At 44.5% G+C, this 17,884-nt stretch overlaps 1 protein-coding gene across 1 annotated transcript in view; it reads left to right on the plus strand.

Moving 5' to 3' along the window:
* The window catches only part of LOC134737585 (neuroblastoma breakpoint family member 3-like), a 28,310-nt gene extending 10,426 nt beyond the window's left edge, over window positions 1-17,884 (plus strand). Inside the window, 14 exon segments of the mRNA XM_063651329.1 lie at window positions 419-630; window positions 1,676-1,885; window positions 3,625-3,727; window positions 4,563-4,777; window positions 5,827-5,899; window positions 6,364-6,569; window positions 7,861-7,912; window positions 11,095-11,258; window positions 12,299-12,350; window positions 13,023-13,195; window positions 13,900-13,951; window positions 14,565-14,737; window positions 15,451-15,502; window positions 16,126-17,884. Coding sequence (XP_063507399.1) covers window positions 419-630; window positions 1,676-1,885; window positions 3,625-3,727; window positions 4,563-4,777; window positions 5,827-5,899; window positions 6,364-6,569; window positions 7,861-7,912; window positions 11,095-11,258; window positions 12,299-12,350; window positions 13,023-13,195; window positions 13,900-13,951; window positions 14,565-14,737; window positions 15,451-15,502; window positions 16,126-16,369 — 1,981 coding nt within the window. The 3' untranslated portion in view covers window positions 16,370-17,884.

The following is a 17,884-nucleotide window of genomic DNA, read 5'->3' on the forward strand; positions in this document are numbered from 1 at the left end:
AAAGGTCTAGGAGGCACACCCTCTCTGGCATCTACGATGGGCCGAAAGTCTGCATTCCCTTGGCCACAGTATGTGAAATTCAAGCCAGCTTGGACACAGGGTGTGGCAGCTGTTGTGTTTCTCTGTGTGTGGCGGGTGTCATGTCTGTACCGTACAGGGATAGCTGAGTCTTCATCCTCCTCGGCTCCTATCTGTCCAGTGCAATGAACACCAGTTGCTCTCTTCCTCTCTGGCTCCCATGGCAGCCATGCTCTGTTGCAGAGAGTAGAGGATTGCCTGTTCCCTCTTAAGGGGAACCTCCTGTTTGCTTTCTGGGACCACTCTCTTAATGCCTCCTGTCAAAACCAGCTGGGACTCCCTGGGGTCCGATCCCTCTGTGTTTAATCTTCTGTCATCTCTATCCCACCTGGCTCCTCAGGGAGGTGCAGAAGGCTGAAGAAAAGGAAGTCCCTGAGGACTCACTGGAGGAATGTGTCATCATTTGTTCAACTAGCCACGGCCCTTGTGAGTCCAACCAGCCTCACCAGAAAACCAAAATCACATTTGAGGAAGACCAAGTCGACTCAACTCTAGTTGTAGACAGTGAATCCTCTGATGATGAATGGCAGGATGCTCGAAACCTTCTCCCAGGTAGCCTCTATTTCCCTTGTGTCTCATACCTCTGTCTACGCTATGGAAGATCAATTCTGAGGACAGGCTGTATACATAAATATTGGTTTAGTCAGAAACCAGGATGCAGCTAGGTGCGGTGACTCACACGTATTATCACAGCAGTTTGGGAGGCCTAAGTGGGAGGATCATTTGAATTCAGGAGTTCAAGACCAGCCTGGGCAATATGCTGAAACCCATCTTTCCAAAGAATACGAAAACCTAGCCAGGCATGGTGCTCCGTGCATATAGTCCCAACTGCTCAGGAGGCTTAGGTGGGAGGACTGGCTCAGACAATCCTCCCTTCCTCATTCACTACTCTCAGGCTAGACTCTCTCTCCTTTTCATTGGCTTGTCTTAGCTATTAAGTGTCTGGCCAGGGGCGCTGGCTCACATCTGTAATGCCAGCGCTTTGGGAGGCCGAGGTGGGCGGATCACCTGATGTCAGGAGTTCGAAACCAGCCTGGCCAACGTGGTGAAACCCCATCTCTACTAAAAATGCAAAAATTAGCTGGCATGGTGGTTGGCACTTGTAATCTCAGCTACTTGGGAGGCTGAGACATGAGAATCGCTTGAACCAGGGAGGGCAGAGGTTGCAGTGAACTGAGATCGCGCCACTGCACTCCAGCCTGGGTGACAGAGTGAGACTCCATCTCAAACAAAAAACAAAAAACCAAAAACGAACCAATGAAACAAACAAAAAAATTTAAAAAACCAAAAACAATCTGTTGTGCTACACAGAAATATTGGCTGTTCATGGGGTCAACAACTCAGTGCCAGTCTTGCTTATAGAAATTTATAAGCAAGAAAAGGGTAGAAGCATTTATGTCCTGGTTTCAAGGTGACTGCGTAGGTAAGACAAGTTGACTTAAAGGAGATCAAGACTGGCGATGAGAAGAGTGAAATCAGGGACACAACATCTTCAAAGAAGTAGACAGGGCTATCAGTGACATCCCTCAGTCCTGATTAAACCTACTTGATTTCACGAGTTTTTAACCCATCGTGTGTTTGGGTGTCTTCTCCCCAGTCCCTGACCCCACCTCTTCTGCCACAAACGTCAGCATGGTGGCATCTGCCCGCCCTTGGTCCACTGAGAAGTCAGAGTTGAACATTCTAGAAATCAACAAGAAATCGCGCCCCCAGCTGGCAGAGAACAAAGAGCAGTTCAGAAACCTCAAAGAGAAATTTCTTGTAACTCAAGTGGCGTACTTCCTGGCCAAGGGGCAGAATAATTACGGTAAGTTCTATAGGCTCACCATCACAAAAGTGATGAATGATGTCCTGTCTTCTCTCGGAGAAACTAAATGCTCTCTCCATCAAAAATAAGTTCAACCTTCCCATACTTCTAGGAAAATAGAAATGGGCATTTTCACATTTTGTTAAATTTGGAAGTCAGAGGTACCAAAGTATTTAGCAAGTTTCCATGTTTGCAATCAGGTGGGGGTGGGCCTAGAGGTAAAATTGCAGTTATCCATTTCAGACACAGGCACAGAACGACCTGTTTTCTCCAAGAGTCTAAATCGTGTTTCCAAGAATCCTCTCTGTACCATATAAGATCTGGCAGACAAATAACAACTAGTTTGTTGTTCTAAATGTGTGGGACTAGTGAACCCTTACTCTGTTCAAGCTTTTGTTGAGGCCCAATAGGCAAAGCTCTGTTCTAGGGACCCTGAGGGAAACTTGGTGATAGTACACAGTGCCCGCTCTGAGGGGCTTCAAGAGGAGTCTGCTCCTAATAGAACCTGTGGTATGTGTAAGTGACAGCATCAAGAGCAGGGAGTAGGGGCCATGCACGGTGGCTCACTCCTCTAATCCCAGCACTTTGGGAGGCTGAGGTGGGTAGATCACGAGGTCAGGAGTTTGAGACCAGCCTGGGCAACATGGAGAAACCCCATCTCTACTAAAAATACAAACATTAGCTGGGCGTGGTGGCAGGCGCCTGTAATCCCAGCTACTCCGGAGGATGAGGCAGGAGAATCCTTTACATCCAGGAGGCAGAGGTTGCAGTGAGCCAAGAATATGCCATTGCACTCCAGCCTTGGTGACAGGGCAAGACTCATCAAAAGAAAAGCAGAGAGTTGCCTGGTGAGAGGGAATTCCTGCTTCCTGGGGCACATTCTCTTGTTCCTAAATAGGAAGAAAGATCGCACCTGAGAATGTGTGGAAGCATCAGTGCTGTGTGCAGAACAGGGACCCTTGGCTTGTCTCCTGGGCTCCATCCAAGTTGCTTGTCTTGTCTGTCCCTCAATTTCCTCATCTGTACATAGGGTACTACAGGAATACCTACCTCTGTAAATTGCTGCAATGAATTACGTGAGCTCTTGTCAATCTCATAGAGCATTTTTTGGCAGAGAGTAAACACTATCTATTAGTTCTTCATTGTACTGTTTTTAAATTAACACAAACCTTATTAGTATTTGAGCAGATTTCCTTCATGGCCTTATGTCTTATGTCTCATACTTTATGCTTCAGATGTGATTCTTAAAATCACATCTGAAGATATCATTTAAAAATGAAAGATGTTTAAGATCTTTGACATATTTGTCCTTGAAATTCCCAGTAAAAGGGAAACCATCAGTCCCATAGTCCGAGAGGCCTTCCCGACTATACAAGAAATCACTACTTCACGCCCCAGTGCAGTGTTTTAGAGGAGAGGCTGCAAGGCTTGGGAAAGTGGCCTCGCATTCAGAGCCAGACCTCCGGGGCTGTGAATTCTGACTCCACTTCATTGTGGTTGAATCATCTTGTCAACTTCCTTGATGTGCCTTGAGTTTCTCTTTCTTCGTCTCTAAATTTTGGAGGATCAGATGCCAGCAAGTCGGGAGACTGAAGAGTAAAGATGTGGAAATCCCTGCCTAGAGCCTGGTAGTGGGGACAGTTTTGTCCTTGAGATGGACCTGGCTCCTGCCCTGTATGCAGTAACCAGAACAGCATGTCCAGCCTTTCACTGAGGCAGGTGTGTATGTCTTTTCTCAGAGTATGAAGACTGCAAAGACCTCATAAAATCTATGCTGAGGGATGAGCAGCTGTTCAAGGAAGAGAAGCTTGCAGAGCAGCTCGGGCAAGCTGAGGAGCTCAGGTGAGGGGGCCCCGTGGCGTCAGGCAGGTGGCAGGTGTGTGAATCTCTGAAGTACAGCAGCTCGGTGGGGAGAAATAAGAGCTAAGCTGGGCCCGGGGAAAGGCAGGAATTGCCATGGCAGGCTCACGACACACAAAGATTTATCAAGCAGAGAACAAGGATAATAATAAGTTATGGGTTGTGGTTGTTTCTCAGAGCCTTATTTTCTGTTTTTCAAACAAGTAATTGTTGAGGTGAAATGTGCATAACAGAAAATTAACCGAAGGAGTGGGAACCACCCAGCAGCATTCGGTATACTCAAAATGATATGCCATCACCACCCCACTCACCCTTAGTCAGAATCACCTCCTGACTGACTGCGGCTTCTCATCCTTTCACTCAATCAATGTTGCCTTCTCGAGCCTGTCATTCTTTTCTTTTGTCTTTTCAATTGGCCCAATCTGCACCTGGCCTCATTTCTGTCCATGGCTTTGTATCTAGTCGCTGCAAGATGCACTATGTGTATATTCACGTGGAAATGTCCATGGCCAGAGTGAAGAACTGAAAGGATGGATGTCTTTTCGAAACTGAATTAGGAAGACACCTACTTTTGTTGCCAGAAGAGAAAGATGAATGGAACATCGTGGAGGGTCTTCCAGGAGCCCTCTCTCATATAGAGGAAGCCTGTGAACCACTTTTTATTCTTTCTCTTGGCCACAGACATTTCTTTACACACGTGCTGGCCTTCTGCTTGGAGGTCTCCTTGAGGACATTGGCTCAGGAATCTATGTCGCAATATTGCAACTAATCACTCATCCCTTTCCACTGTTAAATTTTCTCTACTATCTCACCTTAGGCAATATAAAGTCCTGGTTCACTCTCAGGAACGAGAGCTGACTCAGTTAAGGGAGAAGTTACGGGAAGGGAGAGATGCCTCCCGCTCATTGAATCAGCATCTCCAGGCCCTCATCACTCCGGATAAGCCAGACAACTCCCAGGGATCGGACCTCCGAGAACAGCTGGCTGAGGGATGTAGGCTGGCACAGCACCTCGTCCAAAAGCTCAGCCCAGGTAAGGTGGCCATAGGTCCTGATGACCCAAAACTCCAGGCTTATGAGAGACTCCAGACCTCCATACTTTCACAATGACAGTGGCATCGGTGGTGTTTTTTCCCCTTAACATATGTGGCCATGACATGACCAGGACTTCCTGGGTAAGAACAGAGATGGCAAACCCATGGGGTTGGAGGTCACAGTATTGCAAATGTCCCTCCTTCCTTGATGGAAGGTTTTCTTTGGAGCAAGAAGCAGCACGTTTCTAGTTTTAAAGGACAGGAAGGAGGCTGTGATGGGAGGGCACTTGTTAGAGTGAAAAGAGCTCTGGACTCAGAAGGCAGGTTCCCAGGCTGTCTCTTTGGCAATGTTCTTAGTAACTGTCGGTGAGTGAGTGATTTATCCTTCCCGAGTTTCTCTGTCTCCATCTGCAAATGCAAGCAAATTGTCACTTCCAAGGGTCTGAAGCATCCAAATGTGGGAACACTTAGGGCTGCTTCTCAAAATGAGATAAAGCTGCTTGCCATGTGGTGTTGGAGCAGGCACTTCATGTGGGGGCATTTGGTGGTAGCAAGTGCTTGAGACTGGAACACTCCTCACAGAAAGTATGTCCCTGAATAATAGGGCAGAAGCCACGTGGAGGGCCTGTGAAGTCTCCTGATGCACGGAGGACTGTAGGACAAGTTTGTCCCCTCCTAAGAGAAAGAATTAGGCTTGAAATGTGAACTGTGACAGGACACCAAGCCTGTGCCTGGGAATCAGACCTGTAGCGGGATGGGGGAGACAGCTGCCACAGTCCAGCGAGAGGCTGTAGAAGCCTCCATCATATGGGGAGCAAAAGGTCTTTTCAATATTTGGCCACATCTTGATGGTGGCCCTCCAGATCGGAGATACATTGCCCAATGTATCAGGAAACCATGCCAGGGCATTTTGTTAAAGATAAAACATGAGAGCTTTCAATTGCACCGTGACCATGCCTAGATGTTCATGTCTGTGTGCACATTGGGCTGACTGTGCTTGCAGAGTGTGAAGTGGGAAATCTCTGAACGAACACTTCTGTATTTACAGAAAATGACGAAGATGAGGATGAAGATGTTAAAGTTGAGGAGGCTGAGAAAGTACAGGAATTATGTGCCCCCAGGTAACACTGAATAATCGGGAGCAAGTAATGGGTGGTAACATATGAAAAAGGTCTAGGAGGCACACCCTCTCTGGCATCTACGATGGGCCGAAAGTCTGCATTCCCTTGGCCACAGTATGTGAAATTCAAGCCAGCTTGGACACAGGGTGTGGCAGCTGTTGTGTTTCTCTGTGTGTGGCGGGTGTCATGTCTGTACCGTACAGGGATAGCTGAGTCTTCATCCTCCTCGGCTCCTATCTGTCCAGTGCAATGAACACCAGTTGCTCTCTTCCTCTCTGTCTCCCATGGCAGCCATGCTCTGTTGCGGAGAGAAGAGGATTGCCTGTTCCCTCTTAAAGGGAACCTCCTGTTTGCTTTCTGGGGCCACTCTCTTAATGCCTCCTGTCAAAACCAGCTGGGACTCCCTGGGGTCCGATCCCTCTGTGTTTAATCTTCTGTCATCTCTATCCCACCTGGCTCCTCAGGGAGGTGCAGAAGGCTGAAGAAAAGGAAGTCCCTGAGGACTCACTGGAGGAATGTGTCATCACTTGTTCAACTAGCCACGGCCCTTGTGAGTCCAACCAGCCTCACTGGAACACCAAAATCACATTTGAGGAAGACCAAGTCGACTCAACTCTCATTGACTCATCCTCTCATGATGACTTGTCGGATGCTGTATACATTATCCCAGGTAGCCTCTATTTTCCTTTGTCTCACGCCTTTTCCTATGCTGAGGAAGATAAACTCTGAAGGCAGGCTCTATACACACAAATTGGTTTTAATAAAATCTTTTATGGGATTCTTAACAGAGATATCAGGGAGGTTTTCTTCCCTTCTCAGCTCATGTCATGCCTTTGTCTCACAGTCCCCAGTGTCAAGTTACTGGACCCCAGACAAGAGTGACAATCTCATAGTCACCTGAGTGCAGGAGGTACACAGGAGGTATCTGTGAGGCCTCATAGCTTCGATTCAGTATCTCTTGTCACCTGTGATTAAGTCATCTGTCCCTGAACAATGTCCATGCGGTTTCTCTGCCTTTTTAAGGAGACTGGCAGCCTTGCCTTTGTATTTGGAAGTATCGTTCCCCAGGCTTCACTGCTCTCAGCTTTAGTCTTGGTATCCTTCAAGTCAGCTTGCTTAGCTGCACAGTCACCTTGAAATCAGGACAGAAACTTTTCTTTTTTACTTTGCTGATATAGTTCCATAAAGCAAGGCTGGAGCCTGGTTCTCCACCCCATCAATGCAATGGCTGATCCAATGTTTCTTTGTAGCATCATAGATTCTCTCTCTTTTTTTTTTTTTTTTGTGATGGAGTCTCGCTCTGTCACCCAGGCTGGAGTACAGTGGCTCCATTTTGGCTTGCTGCAACTTCCGCCTCCCAGGTTCAAGTGATTCTCCTGCCTCAGCCTCCTGAGTCACTGGTACCACAGGTGCTCGGCACCACATCTGGCTAATTTTTGTATTTTTATTAGAGACGGGGTTCCCCCATGTTGGCCAGGCTGGTCTTGAACTCATGACCTCAAATGATTCACCTTCCATCATCTCCCAAATCACAGATTCTTTTTAATGCAAGAGTTGTTAAAATTTATCTATCAGTCGAGTTTCATGTGTAGATCCCTCTAAACAATTAATGTCCATGTTACCTGGTGATATAAGTCAGTATTGCAACAACACTCCTAGAAAATTGTTTGACCAATTATTGGCTATTTTGGTGGAAAAATTTGTTTAAGTTTGCATAGACTCAGGCAGGGAATATGGCATTTTGGTCTACCCGTAGAGGGAAATTTTGGCCTGTGGGTCTGGAAAGCAGGGTCATCTACTTCTCACCAGAGTTAATCTAGGGCCCCCTAGAATCCTCCTGTCAGAATCCATATTCTTGCACTGAGAATAGTTATGTCCTTGTCCTATGACTGGACACTGATTTGGTCATATGTGAAGTGTGAATTGCTTAATGTGACCTGCTTCTCTGAATTTATTTCCAGAAAATGAAAGTGATCATGAGGAAGAGGAAGAAAAAGGGCCAGTGTCTCCCAGGTAATGCTGTGGAATTGTGGGCTGTTAATTCAATAGGGGCAGCTGGAGATTGTAGATTTAGAGAAAATGAGGAAGCAATGAATAGAACTTTTTCTTCCATTCACCCAGCTACAAGTTGTCCTTATTAACAACGTTGTACATTATTTGTGGCCCTTGTGTTGGTTTTAATTTCGTAGTCCTCTCAAGATAGGAACTTGCAATCAGATAAGCCAGGTGAACTAGCCAAACAGGGATATCTTATTGATCTTTTAAAAAAACCAGCTCTTGGATTCACTGATTTTTTTGAAGAGTTTTTTTGTGTCTCTATCTCCTTCAGTTCTGCTCTGATCTTAGTTATTTCTTGCCTTCTGCTAGCTTTTGAATATGTTTGCTCTTGCTTCTCTAGTTCTTTTAATTGCAATATTAAGGTGTTGATTTTAGATCTTTCCTTTCTCTTGTGGGCATTTAGTGCTAGAAATTTCCCTCTCCCCACTGCTTTAAATGTGTCCCAGAGATTCTGGTATGTTGTGTCTTTGTTCTCATTGGTTTCAAAGAACATCTTTATTTCTGCCTTCATTTCGTTATTTACCCAGTAGTCATTCAGGAGCAGGTTGTTCAGTTTCCATGTAGTTGTGCGGTTTTGAGTAAGTTTCTTAATCCTGAGTTCTAATTTGATTGCACTGTGTCTGAGAGACAGTTTGTTGTGATTTCTGTTCTTTTACATTTGCTGAGGAGTGCTTTACTTCCTACTATGTAGTCAATTTTGGAATAAGTGTGATGTGATGCTGAGAAGAATGTATATTCTGTTGATTTGGAGTGGAGAGTTTTGTAGATGTCTATTAGGTATGCTTGGTGCAGAGCTGAGTTCAAGTCCTGGATATCCTTGTGAACCTTCTGTCTCATTGATCTGTCTAATATGACAGTGGGGTGTTAAAGTCTCCCATGATTATTGTGTGGGAGTCTAAGTCTCTTTTCAGGTCTCTCAGGACTTGCTTTATGAATCTGGGTGCTCCTGTATTCGATACATGTACATTTAGGATAGTTAGCTTTTCATGTTGAATTGATCCCTTTACCATTATGTAATGGCCTTCTTTGTCTCTTTTGATCTTTCTTGGTTTAAAGTCTGTTTTATCAAAGACTAGGATTGCAACCCCTGCTTTTTTTTGCTTTCCATTTGCTTGGTAGATCTTCCTCCATCCCTTTATTTTGAGCCTATGCGTGTCTCTGCACGTGAGATGGGTCTCCTGAATGCAGCACACTGATGGGTCTTGACTCCTTGTCCAATTTGCCAGTCTGTGTCTTTTTATTGGGGCATTTAGCCCATTTACATTTCAGGTTACTATTGTTCTGTGTGAATTTGATCCTGTCATGATGATGTGAGCTGGTTATTTTGCCTGTTAGTTGATGCACTTTCTTCCTAGCATCGATGGTCTTTACAATTTGGCATGTGTTTGCAGTGGCTGGCTGGTACATGTTGTTCCTTTCCATGTTCAGTGCTTCCTTCAGGAGCTCTTGTAAGGCAGGCCTGTTGGTGACAAAATCTCTCAGCATTTGCTTGTGTGTAAAGGATTTTATTTCTCCTTCACTTATGAAGCTTAGTTTGGCTGGATATGAAATTCTGGGTTGAAAATTCTTTTCTTTATGAATGTCGAATATTGGCCCCCACTCTCTTCTGGTTTGTAGGGTTTCTGCAGAGAGATCCACTATTAGTCTGGTGGGCTTCCCTTAGTGGGTAACTCAACCTTTCTCTCTGGCTGCCCTTAACATTTTTTCCTTTCTTCAAACTTGGTGAATCTTACAATTATGTGTCTTGGAGTTGCTCTTCTCGAGGAGTATCTTTGTGGTGTTCTCTATATTTCCTGAATTTGAATGTTGGCCTGCCTTGCTAGGTTGGGGAAGTTCTCCTGGATAATATCTTGAAGAGTGTTTTCCAGCTTGGTTCCATTCTCCCCATCACTTTCAGGTACACCAATCAAATGTAGATTTGGTCTTTTCACATAGTCCCATATTTATTGGAGGCTTTGTTCATTTCTTTTTACTCTTCTTTCTCTAAACTGCTCTTCTCACTTCATTTCATTAATTTGATCTTCAATCACTAATACCCTTTCTTCCACTTGATCAAATTGGCTACTGAAGCTTGTGCATGCGTCACGTAGTTCTCGTGCCATGGCTTTCAGGTCCATCAGGTCATTTAAGGTCTCCTCTGCATTGTTTATTCTAGTTAGCCATTCATCCAATCTTTTTTCAAGGTTTTTAGCTTCCTTGCGATGGGTTTGCACATCCTCCTTTAGCTCGGAGAAGTTTGTTATTACCGACTTCTGAAGCCTACTTCTGTCAGCTCATCAAAGTCATTCTCCGTCCTGCTTTGTTCCATTGCTGGTGAGGAGCTGTGATCCTTTGGAGGAGAAGGGGCGCTCTGGTTTTTAGAATTTTCAGCTTTTCTGCTCCAGTTTGTCCACATTTTTGTGGTTTTATCTACCTTTGGTCTTTGATGCTGGTGACCTACAGATGGGGTTTTGGTGTGGATGTCCTTTTGTTGACATTCATTCCTTTCTGTTTGTTAGTTTTCCTTTTAACGGTGAGGTCCCTCAGCTGCAGGTCTGGTGGAGTTTGCTAGAGGTCCACTCCAGACCTTCAAACAGGGATTTCTTGGTGTCACCTGTTCTCTCCCATGTGTTTAAATCCAGGGAGAGAATGTATATATGCTTTCTGTTTATTTTTTGTTAGTATGTTTGCTAGTATTTGTGTAAGCAAAGAAATTGAAAAAATAAACATATTATATCAAAATATTGTAAAAAGGGGACCCTTAATACACAAGATCTGTGTCTGCACTGCCTCAAGGGCTCTGTTCACTTGAATGCTGCATGTAAAATTCAACCCAATTTATACGAAGTAGTTGAAGCCCTGTGTTAGTTCTCTGTGCTGCAAGTCATGATGGTAGTTTACAGAGAGAGTCTGGGTGCCCTGCATTGGCTGATCTGTGGCAAATGTACTGAGCATGTGCTGCCCATTTTTGTTCGGTCCTCAGAGCAGTCAACCTCCAGCCTGCATTTAGAAGGATAGTTTTATTTCTCTTGAAGGAAAAATGCCTTTGGTTTCTGTGAGCACTCCATTCTGTCTCCCATCAGATCATCTGGAAGGTTTTGTTGTCTAATCTCTGTTGGTTATGTCTTCTGTCATCCCTGTCCTGCCTGGCTCATCAGGAATCTGCAGGAGTCTGAAGAGGAGGAAGCCCCCCAGGAGTCCTGGGATGAAGGTGATTCCACTCTCTCAATTCCTCCTGACATGTGTGCCTCATACCAGTCTGACGGGAGCACCTTTCACTCAGTAGAGGAACAGCAAGTCGGCTTGGCTCTTGACATAGGCAGTGAGTACTCCATTGTGAAGGTGATAAAGCTCCAGTTCATGTCCCAGGTAGACCCCATAATCTTTGGGCCTTGCGCCCCTGGTTGGGCTGAGAGTTGCCATCACTGTGGGTGGAACTTATATATCAATGTAGATTTCAATCACTCTGGAATCGAGTCTGAAGCACAGGCATGGGGTGGGTCAGTGAGCTTTGCTGTCTTCCTAGTCTCAGGCCATGCCCGTGCCACCCTGGACCGACTGTCAGGACATTGAACTCAAGGCAGGTGTGGCAAACTCACACCAAGCTGTGCAGCACATGTCCAGGAGTTATCTGTCAGATCAGCTCACCTGAATTAAATGTCTCTTGCCAGCTACAAATTTCTTTATGAGTTTTGTTCCCAAAGCATGTCTGTGCAGTTCTTTACCTGCCCAAGCCCAGTGTCACCCTTGTCTACCTCTCCGTGGAAGATGTGACCCAGGTTTCACTGAATTTATCCCCACTTTCTGTGTCTTCTAAGTTGGCTTGTTGTAGCTCATCTGTCCATCATCTTGCTGGTATGTTTTCTAGATAAATGGCTGACTTTTTACCCACAAAAGCCATGATAGCTGATGCTTCTGTGTAGAACCAAGTCTCATTTTGACTCAAGAGCTGGTACATTGCATCCCTCCATCAAATCTCAGTGTCCACAATCTCATAAACTATCAAATCCTGGGTATTTGATGAGAGAAGCCTGAATATTGTAATATCTCTCCTATGAGGCGTTAGAACGATTTGCCTCAAATCTATTGGGAAAAACATTGCTCATTTGTGTACACAAACCTAGGACAGAGCACACTGGGAAGATCACATTCCAAAATGGGAATTTTGCCCAAGGCTCATGAAAGGAACCAAGTCAGTTCTCTCAAGACTTGACCTCAGGCCTCCTGGTATATTTCTCTCAAAGTCTACTGTTCTCACACTGAGAAGACTGATGTCCCTGTGTTAGGATTGGACAGAGGAATGTTTCTGTGTGCAAGGAAGAACTGCTTCATGTAAGAGGCCCTGTCTGAATTTATTTGCAGGACATTGGTGTGATCAAGTGAAAAAGGAGGACCAAGAGGCCACAGGTCCCAGGTGAGTCTGAGAAATTGTGGACAGTTAATTTGATGTTGACACCTGGAGACGCCAAGTCTGGGGAAAACAGTACATGCTGAAAATAATGATTTCATCTTGTCAGACAAGTCTGAATTACATCTACTAACATTGCTTTTGGTTCTCATTACAGTAAATGTTTAGGTTTCCATTTCTTCCTTTCCTTATCATTTACTAACCTAGTGAAGGTTGACCACACCTCAAAAGCTGTATTCTCATGGTGACTGCAGGGAAGCTTGAGCACATTTTATGCAAAATTATTGAGCCCACTCTTTTCATGATCACTGTTCATTGTGTGTCCTGAGGGCACTAATATAGAGTGTTCTTTGACTCCCTCATCAGTGTGTCACCTGGCCAATTCACTGAGCTCACTATCTCTCTCACTCTCTCTCTCTCTCAGTGTGTGTGCGTGTGTGTGTGTGTGTGTGTGTGTGTGTGTGTGTGTGTGTGTGTGTGTGTGTGTGTGTCTTTCTCTTTCATCCTTTTCTGCCTGGCCCTGGTCTGTCCCAACATGAAGGCAATAATTTGTTACCTCATTAATAGATCTGTCCTTTTTCTTTTCAAACAGTTCCTTATGTTACCCATGAAATCTAGCTGGGGCTGTGTGGTTTCTGATTCCCCCTGGCTTATTCTTTACTTTTCCTTCTTTTCCAGGCTCAGCAGGGAGCTGCTGGATGAGAAAGAGCCTGAAGTCTTGCAGGACTCACTGGATAGATTTTATTCAACTCCTTGTGGGTATATGGAACTGCCTGACTTATGCCAGCTGTACAGAAATGACTTTTACTCATTGGAGGAACAACACCTTGGCTTGGCTCTTGACGTGGACAGTGAGTACCTTACTATGAAGGTGATAAGACTCCACCTGGTCCTCCAGATATGGGTGATATTCCTGCTCCAAGTGGTCCTTACTGACCCGAGAGATGTCATTGCCGCAGGCAGGACCTGTGGGCGCATATAGGTTGTAATGAAACTGTAGTTTCAGTTGGAAGCCCAGACATGAAATGGGTCAGGGAGCATGGCTCTATTCCTAGTCTCCAGCCATGCCTGTGGCAACCTGAGCCCACTCTCAGCACATTGGACCAGGTACATGTAAAAAATTCACAGAACTATGATTTGGGCTCAAGGGTTTGTAGATTTCCTCCTTCATTCTAATTTCAGTGTCTTGCAATGACGAATGAGCTGGGCATTTGATGAGACAGGGCTGAATACTGCAGTTTTCCTCCTAGAAATCATCTGGGGCATTTTCTTTGAACTGATGGGAACAATAAGGCATAACTGTTTGCACAAACTTGGGATAAATGATTTTGGGATAACTGTCTACCAGAATAGGGACATTTCACCCTTGGTTCTGAGATGCAAACCAAAGATTCTCTATCATGACTGGCTTTGAGGCCTCCTGAAGTATATCTCTCACATTGTCCTGTTCTTGTGCTGAGGAGCCTGAGGTCCCTGTGTGGGGATTAGACAGTGGACTGTTATGGGTGTAGGTGAATTGGCTTATTTTGTCTGTCCCTGTCTGAATTTATTGCAGGAATTAAAAAGGACCAAGAAGAGGAAGAAGACCAAGGCCCACCATGCCCCAGGTAAGTTTGAGCAACTGTCAACAGCTAATTCTGTGTTGACACCTGAAGACTCCTGGTTCAGGGAAAGCAGAGCAAGCCGACATTATCGATTACATGTTTTCAACCAAGCCTGAATTATTCCTACTCACATTGCTGTTGGTTTTCATTGCAGTAGATATTTAGGTTTCCGTTTCTTCCTCTCCTTGTCACTTACTAATCTACTGTAGGTTGACCATACTTCAAAAGCTGTATCCTCATGGTGACTGCATGGAAACTTGAGCACATTTTATGGAAAATTATTGAGCACAGTCTTTTCATGATCACTGTACACTGTGTGTCCTGAGGGCAGTAACTCAGAGTGTCCTGTACTCCCTCATCAGTGTGTCACCTGGACAATTCACTGAGTGCTCGCTCTCTGTCTCTGCCTCTGTCTCTCTGTCTCTCTGTCTTTCTCTTTCATTCTTTTCTATTTGGCCCTGTTCCATCCCAACTGAAGGCAATAATTTGTTACCTCATTAATGGATGTATCCTTTTTCTTTTTTAACCACTTCCTTATGCTACCCATGAAACCTAGTTGGGGCTCTGTTGTGTCTGATTTCCCCTGGCTTATTCTTTACTTTTTCTACTTTTCCAGGCTCAGCAGAGAGCTGCTGGAGGTAGTAGAGCCTGAGGACTTGCAGGACTCACTAGATAGATGTTATTCGACTCCTTCCAGTTATCTAGAAATGCCTGATCCATGCCAGCCCTACGGAAGTTCCTTTTACTCACTGGAGGAAGAACATGTTGGCTTTTCTCTTGACGTGGATGGTGAGTACCTTTCTATAAAGGTGATAAGGATCCACTGAGTTTTCCATATAGAGATCATATTCCTGCTCCAAGAGGCCATTACTGAGCTGAGAGATGTCATTGCTGCACTGAGGACCTATAGGCACATATAGGTTGAATGAAACTCTAGTTCTACCTGGAAGCCCAAACATGGGATGGGTCAGTGAGTGTGGCTCTCTTCCTAGTCTCAGGCTATGCCTGTGGCACTCTGATTCTACTCTCAAGGCATTGGACCTGGGCAGATGTGACAAATTCAAAGAACTATGATTTTGACTCAAGGGTTTGTAGATTTCCTTTCTCACTCTAATTTCAGTGTCTAAAATCCTCACAACCATGAACAATCTGAGTATTTGATGAGACAGGGCTGAATATTGCAGTTTTTCTCCTAGAAATCGTTTGAGGGCATTTGCTTTAAATTGATTGGAAAAATATGGTATAACCGTTTGCACAAACTTGGGACAAATGATATTGGGATAATGATCTACCAGAATAGGGACATTTTACCCTTATTTTCTGGGACAAAACCAAGGAATCTCTATCATGACCAGCCTTCAGGCCTCCTGAAATATATCTCTCACAGTGTCCTATTCTTATGCTGAGGAGCCTGAGGTCCCTGTGTGAGGATTAGACAGTGGAATGTTATGTGTGTAAGGGAATCAGCTTAATGTGTCTGTCCATGTCTGAATTTATTGCAGAAATTGAAAAGTACCAAGAAGGGGAAGAAGATCAAAACCCACCATGCCCCAGGTAACTTTCAGCAATTGTGGTCGCTTAATTCTGTGTTAACACCTAGAGACAACAGGTCCAGGGAAAACAGTGTGTTTGATTTCATGTTTTCAATAAAGGCTGAATTACTCCTACTGACATTGCTATTGGGTTTCATTGCAGTAGACATTTCAGTTTCCATTTCTTCCTCCCCTTATCATTTACTAATGTACCATAGGTTGACCATACCTCAGAAGTTGTACACTTACGGCAACCGCATGGAATTTTAAGCACATTTGATGGAAAACTATTGAGTTCACTCTTCTCATGATCACTGTTTGCTGTGTATCGTGAGGGCACTAACTCAGAGTGTCCTTTTACTCCCTTATCAGTGTGTCACCTGGCCAATTCACTGAGCTCACTTTCTCTCTCTCTCTCTCTCTGTCTCTCTCTGTCTCTCTCTCTCTCTCTCTGTCTTTCTCTTTCACTGTTTTCTACCTGGCCCTGTTCTATCCCAACATAAAGGCAATAATTTTTTTACCTCATTAATGGATCTATCCTTTTCCTTTTTGGACCACTTCCTTATGTTACCCCTGAAATCTAGTTGGGGCTGTGTGGTGTCTGATTTTCCCTGGCTGCTTCTTTAGTTTTGTCTCCTTTTCCAGGCTCAACGGGGTGCTGATGGAAGCAGAAGAGCCTGAAGTCTTGCAGGACTCACTGGATAGATGTTATTCGACTCCTTCAACTTACTTTGAACTACATGCCTCATTCCAGCACTACAGAAGTGCCTTTTACTCATTTGAGGAACAGAACGTCAGCTTGGCCCTTGACGTGGAAAATAGGTTTTTTACTTCGACAGTGATAAGGCACCATCTGGCTTTCCAGATGGGAGTCATATTCCCACACTAAGCAGCCCTTCCTAAGCTGAGAGATGTCATTGCTGCAGGCAGGACCTATAGGCACATGTAGGTTTGAATGAAACCGTAGTTCCCTTTGGAAGCCCAGACATAGGATGGGAAAGTGGGCGTGGCTCTATTCCTATTCTCAGACCATTCCAGTGGCCACCTGTGCCCATTCTGAAGACATGGGACCCAAGTTAGGTGTGACACGTTCACATGACTATGTAGCACATGCCGGGAGTGATCTGCCAGACATTCTAATTGGAACCAGATATCTCTGGGTAGCTACAAAGTTCCTCAGGTATTTCATTTTGCAGGCATGTCTCTGAGCTTCTATACCTGCTCAAGGTCAGTGTCATCTTTGTATTTAGCTCATCCAAAGGTGTTACCCTGGTTTCAATGAACCTACCCCCATTCTTTGTATCTTCAGTGTTGGTTTGTTTTAGCTGATCCATCTGTAACACAGGAGGGATCCTTGGCTGAGGATTGTATTTCAGAACCACTGACTACTCTTGACAGTTGTTAACCCACTAGGCTCCTTTGAGTAGAGAAGCCACAGTCCATCAGCCTCCAATTGATATCAATACTTAGGAAGACCACAGCTAGATGGACAAACAGCATTGAGAGGCCTTAGCCCTGCTCCTTTCAATTCCATCCTGTAAAGAACAGGAGTCAGGAGCCGCTGGCAAGAGACAGCATGTCACCCGGGACTCTGCCAGTGCAGAATGTGAACAATGCCATGTTCTTGCAGAAAACGCCTAGCCTGAGTTTCATAGGAGGTAATCACCAGACAACTGCAGCATGTAGAACACTGAGCAGGACAACTGACCTTTCTCCTTCTCACAGTCCACGTCACCACGAATCACACAACAAAAAGGAGGAGAGATATTTTGGGTTCAAAAGAAGTAAATGATAATGTTGCTACATTTCTTTAGTTATTTTGAACCCCAAATATTTCCTCATCTTTTTGTTGTTGTCATTGATTGTGGTGACATGGACTTGTTTGTAGAGGACGGGTCAGCTGTCTGGCTCAATGGTCTACATTCTGAAGTTGTCTGAAAATGTCTTCATGATGAAATTCAGCCTAAACGTTTTGTCAAGAACACTGCAGAGTTAATACTGTGAGTTTCCAACCTCAGCCCATCTGTGGGCAGAGAAGGTCTAGTTTGTCCATCAGCATTATCATGATATCAGGACTGGTGACTTGGTTAAGGAGGGATCTAGGAGATCTATCCCTTTTAGAGACACCTTACTTATAATGAAGTATTTGGGAGAGTGGTTTTTAAAAGTATAAATGTCCTGTGTTCCAATGATCATCCTCTAAACATTTTATCATTTATTAATAATCCCTGCCTGTGTCTATTATTATATTCATATCTCTACACTGGAAATTTTCTGTGTCAAGTTTTACTGGGCCTTTGTTTTTGCTAGTGTCTGTTGTTGAAAAAAAAAACATTCTCTGCCTGAGTTTTAATTTTTGTCCAAAGTTATTTTAATCTATACAATTAAAAACTTTTGCCTATCA

This window comes from Pongo pygmaeus, chromosome 15, assembly GCF_028885625.2.
Source record: "Pongo pygmaeus isolate AG05252 chromosome 15, NHGRI_mPonPyg2-v2.0_pri, whole genome shotgun sequence".
Lineage (NCBI taxonomy): Eukaryota > Metazoa > Chordata > Mammalia > Primates > Hominidae > Pongo > Pongo pygmaeus.